Raw genomic sequence first — 11999 nt, forward strand, 5'->3', positions numbered from 1 at the left:
TCACTCTGGGAATGTCTAGAGCTTTTCATATCCACTCATCTGGCGTTAGGCCTGAGCTCAAGGAGGGGGAAGAAAAGATGAGGACCAGTCATGAAGCAGAGTCCCAGTGTCAGACAGACGGTATGTCCAGCATGCTTGAAGGCCAGTGAAAAGCTTCAGGGCTGCTGACTGACTCTGCAACATCCACTCACTCCTCTTCCTTCCTCAAAGAGCTGAGCCAATAGATGACTAGTGACCATAAGCAAGGGAATAAGAAAATTGTATCTCCTTAGCACCCCTTCTCAACATCATGTTTGTTCCCCTCTTTCCATAATTCACCTGGAAGGTCATTCCTCTTTCTCTCTGGATATCCCAGCTCTACTCGTCTTTCAGATCCAAAGCCATCAATGCCGTCACTGTCATCATCACAGCCACAATTTATTGAGAACACACCAGATGCACTAAGCTCTTTAGGCACATTACAGCATCCACTTCTCACACTACATCTATAATAGCTGAAGAATCTGGGATTTAGCGAGGTCTTGGCTCTTCCAAAGGCCTATCCTAAACTGCACTGTTTTTCACTATGTTGACCTCATCTCCCCCAACTGAACTTCATAAGAGCAAGAACCTTGTCTTTTAGGAGTGGGAATGCCTGGGTTTGAATTCTGGCTCTACCAGCTCCTAGTTGGGTAACTGAGTTAACTTCAGTCTCCTTATCTGTGAAATGAGGATGATAATGACAGTATTTCATAGGGTGGTTGTGTGGTTCAAATGCATGAATAGAAATAAAGTGCTTAGAACTGCCCTTGACACATAGTAAACGCTAAGTAAACGTCAGTTATTAACATTATCATCACGGTTCTCTATCTCCCAGAGCCTAATACAAGTATGAGAACAAAGAGGCTATCAACAAATACTTGTCGAGTTGAACTGAGTATCAAACCAAATAAATGGGAATACGTAATTAGAGTTACCACTGACCTATTTTTACTCTCCTCCTCCTGAGGCATATTTTCTCCTTCAACATAGACATCTTCTCTTGGAGGCAGACTATAAGTGGATGAGCAAGGACCAGAGGCAGAGTGAAGAAAGTAAGCTAAGGAAAAAGGCTTATCTCATCTGCACAGGGATTAAGCAAGCTGCTGTCCACTCAGAGTAAACGTTTAACCCTGGGTTGTACCTTTGCTGCAGGTTTGGAACAATCCCCATGAGATCCTCCTCCTGCCTCCGTGCCACACACACGACTGCATGGGGAGTTCAAACCAACTGTACTGAGCAGTTTGCCATGAAGGTGAACATACGGAGTGAACTTGCAAAATGATTTCTGTGGCTTTTTGTTTGCTTGCCTGCTCGTTTGTTTTTTAATAAAATCCTTGGTCTTAGCTTGCTTTTGTAAGATTTTTTTCCTTCTCCTAAAAGCCAAGGGTAGGATCTGGCTAACTGAGTTCAGGGTAATGAAGGTCCTTCCATATCACTCGCTTGTGGATTACCCTCTTTTCCACTATTCCCCTTCACTGGTACAGATAATTAAGAAGTGAATTCAGAAAAGTCACCTCCACTTATCAGGGACCCAAAAGGACACAGGAGAATCACGAGGCTCCATTTCACAAACAAGCCAAATGAAATTACCATGCTGACAGAAAACAGCCATCTTCCTCATCACTGCCCATCTCTAAAATCACTCTTGAAAACAAAGAAGTGACGTCTCCAGGATTCAAACTGCCCTGGGTGTATAGTCTCCAACGAAAACCCTTAGAAAAATCAGAGCCATCTGATTGGCCACCTAAGGGAGTTTAAACTGTTTTATTAGAGGGAAAAGATACAGAGAAGGTAGAACACACACACACCCACACACACCCCACACACACACATACTAATGTCGCCCCCATGCACAGAAGACCCAAGCTTAACTAAGTCCCATTTCAACACCTGCTTGTTGACCAGACAAAGAACAACTTAGATTTCAATTACACTATGCCATTAAGGATAAAGGTCTCTGTAATCTCCACACAGACTATCATCTGCACCTGCTAAAACAATCCACTCTGTATGTCAACAAGTACACAACAGGCCCATTGTATTGTTCTCCAGAGACAAGGATACTGGCAGCCAGTTGTCACTAGTGAGTGGGTGTGGCTGGCAAGGCAGATGTGGGACCAGCAGGCCTTTCTACCCCGAATAAGAAGAAATAAGAGAGCCAGCGGCTAAGACCACTGTGAACTACAACCCATCTGTCTGTCTTTAATACCCACCTAGGTCAGTCCCATAATTGCAGTAAGCTAGAGATCTGTCTTGTATAGGAATAAGCTATGTGAAGATTTGGGGGTAATTCCCAGTATCGACCTCAAAAGTCAGGAGTACCCTCAAACATCACTAATTTGTCCGAGTGAAACACGGATCTGTCATCCACAAATATAAGCTGTTTTTGAAACCCCGTAGTAGTTTCCATCTATATCGATACGAATAATGATATCCATACACTTCTTGACACAGAACTCTCCTTTGTCTTCAGAGTACCACGGGGTTAGAAGTTGCTTTTCTCCCTTGTGAATCTTATAAATGCAACCATGTGCCCACTAAGTCTTCATTTCTGCCACCTGAAGAGACATCATCATTTTAAGCCATCCTCTACCAACCTCTCGATTGGCCTCAGGCTTCCATAGCTGGACTAGACGACAGGACTCCCACATGGTGGTACTGACCAGCAGTAACCAGCAGTGCCAGGCTGAGCTGGTGTGTCATGTCCCATCCCCCATCCCTAGCACACTAGCGTTCATTGGAGGGACAATGATAATGACACAGACTTCAATTCACACAAAAAAACTCAAAAGAGATTCATGAGGGGAGCTGGTAAGAAACCAGACAGATTCCATGGCAGGGCTGCCTCACAGACTGGCAGTGTGGACTACTGTTCTATACTCTGCTTCAAAGTCTCCCTAATAGCTTTCTTGCTATGCTTTTTGTTGTTGTCCTTTTATCAATGCAATCAATCAGCCAACAAGTATTTATGGGTCTAACAAATGAAGAGCAAGAGAAATGGGAGTTAATTTTGTTGAGGAAAACATAACTAACATATGAAACAGCTAAATAAGATAAGACCAATAATCAAGTGTTCACATGGTGAGTCAGACTCTAAGGACTGTAAGTGGTCAGAGAAGAGCTCTCTTGGGAAGCTGATGGCTGCTTGAAACTGCTCCCATAGCAGCCATTAAGGTTGGCTTTAAGGAAGAGCTGTGCTTGGAACGGCAGGAATGGCCCAAGGGTTGGAGCCCCATAATGGCCCTTGATCCCAGATAATAGAAATAAGCCTTTGCTATAAGTCCTCCCTGATATGGATGGCTGTCTGTCCTTTTACATATGACCTACCTCTAGAGCACAGTAAACACGTACAACCACCCATAAGACTGGTTCAACATTCTTCTGATGACACTCAGAGTCTGCTACGAGGGAAAAAGTTTCCTTGGACACTAAAAACATAATTTAATATCACCCTCCAGATTTACTGCTATGTGAAGGTCAAAGGAAAATGCATAACCCTGTTTTGCTCCAGGAGCAGTGGGGAAAATTAACCAAACAGGGACCTTTTCAATTGTGAGGCAATGAGCCATCCTCTCACTGAGGAAGGCCAAAATCTCTATCCAGGCAAACCTGCTAAGTAGTTGCCAAATTTCAGTTATAATAATAAATTTCACATTTCAATTATAATATAAAAAATTTCAATTATAATATCCTCCTGATCAAGAACTTAGAATAGTTCCCTGCTGCCTATTATATTAAGCCCCCCACTCCTCAGGCCAGTATTCCGAGGCCCTCCTTGAACTGGCCTTATCTAATCATTATCATAAGGTTCTTGCCTCCTCCTTGCTCCATTCCAGACACATCTCCCTCATTACCCTGAATTCACTAGCCTCTTGTTATTGCAAGAGGCATAAGATGCCTTTTTTTGTTCTTAAACACAATACCACCTCTGGCATCTCTGAGGAGGAAGATTTAGGACTCCTCTCCCTCAATAAACATCTCAACTGATGTAGGCATGCTAGGGACATCCCTGTTCTTTGTGCTCACTTTTCCTAAAATAGACGATCACTATACTCAATTAAGACTCATTCTCAAAAGATGGGAGACTCATTCAGTGGAGACTGACAGTGTGAAACTCATTACCGCAAAAGGTAGTAGAGGCTGAAAATATACAGATGAATTCTGAATGACAGAACCGTAAAGAATTGTTAACGGAAAGCACACTGTTCAGGAGACATGACCCAATCCTTCTTCAGGGGACATGCTTTATCAGGAAGTTGAGTTTAGCTAAGTACTGTTAACAGATTGATATCAAAGAGGCAACTATGCCTTTCTAAAACTGTCTTTGGTTGACCAAGTCACAGACAGAATCTTGGGCAGGATAAGCACAAGACTGAATCTCCATAGAGCAGCTCTGCAGAGAATACTCTCTTGGTTAGAGATCATGATAAAGTCACTTTTTCCTCTTCCTAATCTCACCTAAGGAATTCAGGAACCTGGACCTTGTCACTGTAGGCACAGATATTCTGCCATGTCAGAGTCTGGCTCTGGTCTACCCAGCCCTGTGTCTCCTCAAACCTGCTAAGTTTGTTATCAGATTGCCTCTTCTCTTCCTCCTGTCCATGGGGACACGGTGTCCCTTTCATCACCATCACCCACAGGGTAACATGGTAGGGAGCACACACTGCTTAATTTTTCTCTGAGCTGTCCTCATCCCGGCAGCAGGGACTAGGGGCAGCGACAGCAGTGATAACCTCTTGTAACACACAAAGCTTACTTGCTAAGTTCACACTTAGACATGGGCTCCCTTGTCCCTGCAAGGCTACCAGAATGCCATGCTGGAACGCTGTCAGTTTTCCACAAAGATGCCTTCGTTTTCTAGGAGCATGGGCTAGGGAGGCCAAAATAACCTGGAGTCCACTAAGGTAACACAAACACTAGCTAGCAAGATCCCAGAATATGCGTGTCCAGCACTCAGCACCATGCACATCTTCAGTAATCTGCACGTCTTCACGATTCCGTATTCAAAAGGTAACAATGAGATGAAAAGTAGTGTCATATAGGGCTTCCCTGGTGGCACAGTGGTTGAGAGTCCGCCTGCCGATGCAGGGGACACAGGTTCGTGCCCCGGTCCGGGAGGATCCCACATGCCGCAGAGCGGCTGGGCCCGTGAGCCATGGCCGCTGAGCCTGCGTGTCTGGAGCCTGTGCTCTGCGACGGGAGAGGCCACGACAGTGAGAGGCCCGCGTACCGCAAAAAAAAAAAAAAAGTAGTGTCATATAAAGGCACTGGCTGGCCGATCGATCTTGATGAAATAACCCCATTTCTGTAGACTTGGTTTTGTCACCTGCAAAAGGATAGGGATAGTCTCCAAGGCCCCCTCCGGCTCTATCACTCTGTGATTCTGTGAGTCAAGACTGTTACATTTTAAGTGCATCCAGAATGTATCAATTCAGTAACATTTATTGATCACCTACTCTATGAAAGGCCTGGCAGAGGGCACTGTGGGGGCCACATAGACACAGAAGATGGTCCCTGACATTGAAAGAGCTCGAAGTGTAATCACCACAGAATTCAGAAATATAAAAAATGTCAATTACATATTAAATGACTGGTATGTACAATTAGTCCTGAGAATGCAATAATTACTAGAAAAATTTCATGAAGGAAGGAAGACTCAAGAAGGGACTTGAAAAAGAGGTAGAATATGAATAGGCTAGAAGTGGGACAATTACTAAGCAGTGCTACAAAACTTCTTTCAGTTCATCCAATTCAACGACTCCTCTGTACATCAGGAGCACCCAGGAGGGTCAGTCCAACAGGGTTTGATAGTGCCTTGATACGGTTTCCTCTAGATATAGCACGGTGAGGCATAAGCACTGATCATAGCAGCAAACTACTTCTACTTCAGGGGTCAAGAGTCACACAATCATTCTTGCCACAACAGAAGTCTCAGGACCTTGACCCCACTAGTGATCTGGTCACAATGTTAAAAGAGACAGCTAGGAAGCCACTTCCAGAACACAGTGCACTTGGTCCTTTCCCCAAGCTTTATGAGGAAGTTGAATTTGACTAAATACCACAATAGCCTTTCAGTAGCTGGACAGCTCACAGGTTGTCAGTGTCATTCTGCTATAGTGTCCTAACATTCCCGGCCAAGCTGTTTGCTATGTGTTCATCACACAAGCTGGACAGGGTTTGGGCAAAAAGGACTGAGAATGGTTCATGTGCTCAAAGCTCACACTTCCTAAATACCTCATCCTAAGAATACATTAGGAAGTTTTTTTTTTTTTAACTAAAGTATTTTTTTGAAGTATAGTTGATTTACAATGTTGTGTTAATTTCTGGTGTACAGCAAACTGGTTCAGTTATATATACATTCTTTTCTTTATATTCTTTTCCATTATGGTTTATCATAAGATACTGAATATAGTTCTCTGTGCTGTACAGTAGGACCTTGTTGTTTATCCATTCTATATATAAAAGCTTACATCTGCTCACCCAAACCTCCCACTCCATCCCTTCCCCACCCCACCCCACCCCCGCCGGCAACCACAAGTCTGTTCTCTACGTCCCTGAGTCTGTTTCTGTTTCATAGATAGGTTCATTTGTGTCACATTTTAGAGTCCATATATAAGTGATATCATATGGTATTCATCTTTCTCTTTCTGACTTACTTCACTTGGTATGATAATCTCTACTTGCAAGGAAATTTTTTTTTTAAGTACTGTACAATTTACACTCTGCTTCAAAATTCAAAGACATTTTTACTACAGATACAATTACATTTAAAATACAGCTACCTACTGGTAATCTTCTATCCCCTCCTTTTCTGTGTGTGTATTTGAATTTTCCAGACAGACACAAGAGTTATATAGAATTTCAGACTCTCAGAGTTGCAAGAGGCCTAGTGATAATCTAGCCCAATTTCCCATCCTGGGCAGGAATCCACTCTGTGACAGCAGCCCTGAGAGATGGCTACCCAGTTTCTTTGGAAACACTTCTAACAATACAGAGCTAACTCGCTCCTGGATGGACCACCTTTGTTCATTTTACGTATTCAACCTACTGTCTGTCCACTGAAAATTACAGGTCCCTCCTTTGAGAAATCTAAACGTGTAAAGGCAAAATCCAAAAATAAAAAGATGTCCACTGGCACTACTAACACTGCATGTTTTTCATCAAGGGGCGCCCACATGCCTGACCAGATTTCTCAAGCCATCTGGCTGACCCAGGGCTGTGCCACGGGTGGTTATAAATCACCTCGCATTCGTTCCTATGCACCTGCTGCAAGCAGGACGCTGTTACTAAATGCAGGTCCAGATGTGCCTCAAGATCTGAACTTTCTTCCTCAAGGCCAAAATGCAGCAGCCAGGGGACATATAGTCTACGCTCCTAGACAGTTTAAAGATGAAAAGAGACAGCCCTTTGTCACTGGTGGTTCAGACACCCTCAACTGCCTGAAGGCAGGGGGCTAGATCAGCTGATTTTTTTTTTTATGCGCGGTACGGGGGCCTCTCACTGTTGTGGCCTCTCCCATTGCGGAGCACAGGCTCCGGACGCGCAGGCTCAGCAGCCATGGCTCATGCGCCCAGCCGCTCCGCGGCATGTGGGATCTTCCCCGGACCGGGGCACGAACCCGTGTCCCCTGCATCAGCAGGCGGACTCTCAACCACTGCGCCACCAGGGAAGCCCCCAGCTGATTTCTTGAGGTCTCCCTAAGTTCTCATACTAGTGAAGGAGCCCATATTCTGCCCCCAAACCCTATCCACCACCACGTGGTGGGTAGTAAATTACAGACCCCAAAGAAAAAGGTCAACCAGAAAGAAATGTCATTCCTCAGAGGCATGCTGGTATCCTCTGTACAGCCTGTCATTGGTTAGGCTCAAGGCAGCTGCCACCTAGAGTGCCTGTGTGTCTGCATATGACAGACAGATGCATGCACACTCACAAACACAGATTCTACCATTCTCAGTAAAAAAAGCATTCATTGCCAGGGTCCTCTCCCCTTTGGTCAGATGTAGCCTTCCCCACTCCACTGCTCAGCTAACACGTTTACTTCCTTCTCCCCTCCGGCCTCCTTACTCCCTCCCCCAAGCCCTACCCTCAAAAATATTTACCCCACAGACAGCTGGAACCCAGGGCAGTTTACAAACAACCTCGCCCTTCATATCTGAGGGCAAAGCGCAAGAAATAACTTGGGGGAAAAAGTCATCTTGGTAGAAAACCCAACCTGCCTCTGTCAAACAGTAACTTGGCTAATTACAAGCTTCATCCCACAGGCAGTTTTCTTCAGAGGCCTTCAGGGCCGAAGTGGAACAGATCCGTATCAGACTCTGTCTGGCTCCCAGATACAAAAAGGGTCAAATGCCAGTAGCTCCAAATTTCAAGTTCCCTTGGCCAGTCAAACCAGAGGTTTCCTGGGCCCAGAATTACCAGCTCACTCAGGGTCTAGAAATAAATCTCATCTCTGTTTTGAATGGTTCCAACCACAAAACTTTAACCCTGGGCGGGGCAGGGAGGGTGGCAAAAGAGCTAGTGATTCAGCAGAGGAAGGAGTGAGAATGATAGAAAGCAGAGTTCATCTCTGCACTTCCAAAAAGAAGCAAGTTAGGAATAAAACAAAGAAAACTTGGAGAAGGGTGACGAGTGGGGAAACATTTTTTTTAATGTTATGCATATGCCTGCCCACCTGCACACACTCACTTGTACCACACATAGGTACACACACACACAAGTACACACACACACACACACACACACTCAGCCATGAAACTCAGACTGGAAAGCAGCTAAGAAGCCAACATCAAACTGTCTGACTTTGCCAAATACTTTACAAAGTCAGCAGCAATAGCAGCAACAGAAGTGCCTTTGACAAAGAGGTCCTCTGACCTTACTTTCCTAGCCCTGTTATAAACTACGTCCCCCTCCTTCCTCTGCTGTTACTCAAGCCAGCTGCAAACATCAAAAAGTCCGGTAAAGGGCTTCCCTGGTGGCGCAGTGGTTGAGAGTCCGCCTGCCGACGCAGGGGACATGGGTTCGTGCCCTGGTCCGGGAAGATCCCACGTGCCGCGGAGCAGCTGGGCCCGTGAGCCATGGCCACTGAGCCTGCGCGTCTGGAGCCTGTGCTCCGCAACGGGAGAGGCCACAGCAGTGAGAGGCCCGCGTACCGCAAAAAAAAAAAAAAAAAAAAAAAAAAAAAGTCCGGTAAAGCAGCCCCAAAAAAAATCACTCTTGATGCACTGGGTAAGCCTGAAGCCCTTATAGAAGAAAGACAAAAATGAGCCCCAAGAGACCAGAGCTCATTTTAATTACCCACGAAGTCTGGCCAAGAAGCCCTGTCCTCCGTCCCATGGCCACACCCCCTCATGGGAGCTCCATTTCCAGGTCACGGGGCACAGGAACTGTAGCAGGCTCCTATCAGGTGTGGTTCACAGTCCACAAACACGCCTCTTGGCTCCTCAAGGCCTTCCTCATAATACTGTAATCCCAAACCGATCAGCATTACTCCCAGCCCTAGAGTGTACAGCATTCTCAGCATACCCAGGAGTCATGCCCCAGTACCCTAGAATCCAACTGGCCACTTCCCTTGAGCAGTGACCTACACGGACTTCAAACAGTGGCTCTAGTACTAGCTATTACATCACAGAAAAAATAACTCCAAGGCTGGTATCAGGCACACACAGAATAGAGAGTTGTTTATGTTGAGCGATTCTGAGTGAAAGAAAGAGCAACTCACATTTAATAAGCACATATGTGCCACACACACAGCTAGATTGTGGCACAGCTGAGGCTGGAACCAATCTGCAGGTTCCCAATTCAGTTGGCTTTTCAATTTAACAGCTGAGAGCTGAGCCCTAAGGAAATAGGACCCAGAATAACAGAATAAGTGAGTATTATGGGGTGGAGTTATGACCACGGGGCGTGCCCCTAGGCTCGGGAGGGGTAGGGAAGAGGCAGTCTGTCACTAAGCACCTAAGGAGACCACTGAAAAGGGGAGGTGAGTAATAAAGACAAACTCTTTTATTTCCCAAGTGTTCCAAGGGTGGCCCCAAATCAGTGCTATAAAATTGGTATCAAGGGTCTTGGTGTTTCTAGGAGGTACATACTCTGCTATAAGCTCAAAGCAATGAATTCAGTTGGCATGATCTATAGACATTGCCCAAGAGGACAATGACAGCCATCCAAGGACTAGCCACAAACTCCCCAGAAAGAAGGTTCTTCCCCTGGACCCAAGGTAACCATAATCAGGCAACTGTACTCAATGGAAACTCACTCGAAGGCGAAGAAGAGTGTACACGTCCCCAGGATGAGGAAGAGGGTCAAATAGAAGATGCCCTTTTGCCGGGCCATCATCACGCGGCCATCACAACAGAAGGTGTTCCTGCCTGGGAGTTTCTCCCATTTCCGTGTCACCTTCTTTCTCACCACCATCACAGACATGATTGGAATTCCTGGTCCAAAATGGGTTTTGTGATTACAAGAGGGAAGAAACAAAAGCTGAGCCCAGCTTTGAAATCACGTTGCCTGCTATTGCTGCCGCTGGGTCAAACATCATCAGAAGTCCAATTTCTAGCCCTAAGAAAAAGCACACACACACACACACAAATGAGACAGGAACAAGAAAATGCAGTTCAATCTTCCTTTCCCAGAGGCAGAAAGATGAGCACTGCTTGAAGGGATGGGGGTGAAGAAATGGGAGAGTTTATTTCCAATCTGTTTTTGTCCCCTAAAAGAAGAAAAGGTTAAAGGTTCTCAAAAAGAGAAGGGGGCTAGCATATCTTCTTAAATATACCCCTTTACTTCCAATATAATACTGATGATGTGATTATCATAGAACCTTGGAACTAGAAGGGATTTTGTAGTTGATAGGCCCAATTACTTTGTTTTGGAAATGAGTAAAGTGAAGACCGAAGAGGGGAGATAACTTCTCCAGGGTCACAAAGTCATGAAGCGAAGCCAAGAAAACAGGTCTGCTGACTTTCAGTCCAGGGAACTTTCCACTATACCATATTTTTCTATAATCATCACAAAGAGGACTCTAAAAATAATAGTAGAGTTTCTGCCCTTAAGGAGCCATTCCCACCCCTCCTCCAGTTCTTCGCCTTCTTTCTTCAATTAGCCACTCAAATGTGAATCACACCAGGGAACAAGTCATCCTCTGGCAGAGCTAGGAGGTTGTGGACACTCTGTACACAAACCCAGGTTGTATTTACTCAAAACAGATTTCCCCTAATCAAACCCTCCTAACTTCCTGAGTCCGGGAAATGAACCAACCTTGCTGGTCTAGCCTAACATTGGTGGGAATCTTAATGAAACCACATCACAGACCTGTAGGTGAAAGGCTGACTTAAGCAGGAGAGGTTCTGATATGGCTGGGGGGAGGAGGGGCGGGAGGGGGGGACGGCAGCAGTCAAGAAAAGTCATAAAGGTGCTTTCTGGGACATTTCAGAAGTACCATCTCCACTTAGCATCCTGAATCCCCAGGCCCAGCCTTTCTCTGCCACTGCCACCCTTCTCCTCCTCTCAGGTCGGGTGCTGTGGCCTCTATTTACTGATACCACATGCCCCGCGCTGGCAAGAATGAGGCGGAAGCCTGCAGCCCAACTGACTGATGAGAAACAACCAACTCGAAATCATTCCTGGGCTGGAGAGGGTAAGGGTCCCAAGAGAGACGAGGAACTGAGCAGGAAAAGGAGAAGGTGGAAGGCTTGGGAAAGGGGAGGGGGCACCAGAGGTACAGAGAACACTTCCTTTGTGTAAAACTAACCTGGAAAACAATCTTCTCCTGATAAACCGGCCCAGCGAGAGAAGAGAGACCAGGAAGGGAAGCCGGGCCTGGGAGAACAAAGATCAAAATCCGTCAAGAACCAGCGACCGGCCCAACGGCACGGGGCCGAGGCCGGAGTCCCAGGCGGGCGGCGGGTGCGGCCTCGGGAGGCCCGCCCTGCCTCGGCCACGCCGCCGACCACCGCCCCGGGCAGGTTGGGACGTGCGCC

The 11999-nt window shown here is 46.0% G+C and overlaps 1 protein-coding gene across 1 annotated transcript in view; it reads right to left on the reverse strand.

Annotated features, from left to right (window-relative positions):
• ZDHHC9 (zinc finger DHHC-type palmitoyltransferase 9) overlaps positions 1-10516 on the reverse strand; it is a 29517-nt gene extending 19001 nt beyond the window's left edge. Inside the window, exon 1 of the mRNA XM_030844879.2 lies at positions 10277-10516. Coding sequence (XP_030700739.1) covers positions 10277-10443 — 167 coding nt within the window. The 5' untranslated portion in view covers positions 10444-10516. The remainder of the gene's footprint in view (positions 1-10276) is intronic.
• Between the last annotated feature and the right edge of the window lie 1483 nt (positions 10517-11999).

The sequence above is a fragment of the Globicephala melas genome, chromosome X, assembly GCF_963455315.2.
Source record: "Globicephala melas chromosome X, mGloMel1.2, whole genome shotgun sequence".
Taxonomy (NCBI): Eukaryota; Metazoa; Chordata; class Mammalia; order Artiodactyla; family Delphinidae; genus Globicephala; species Globicephala melas.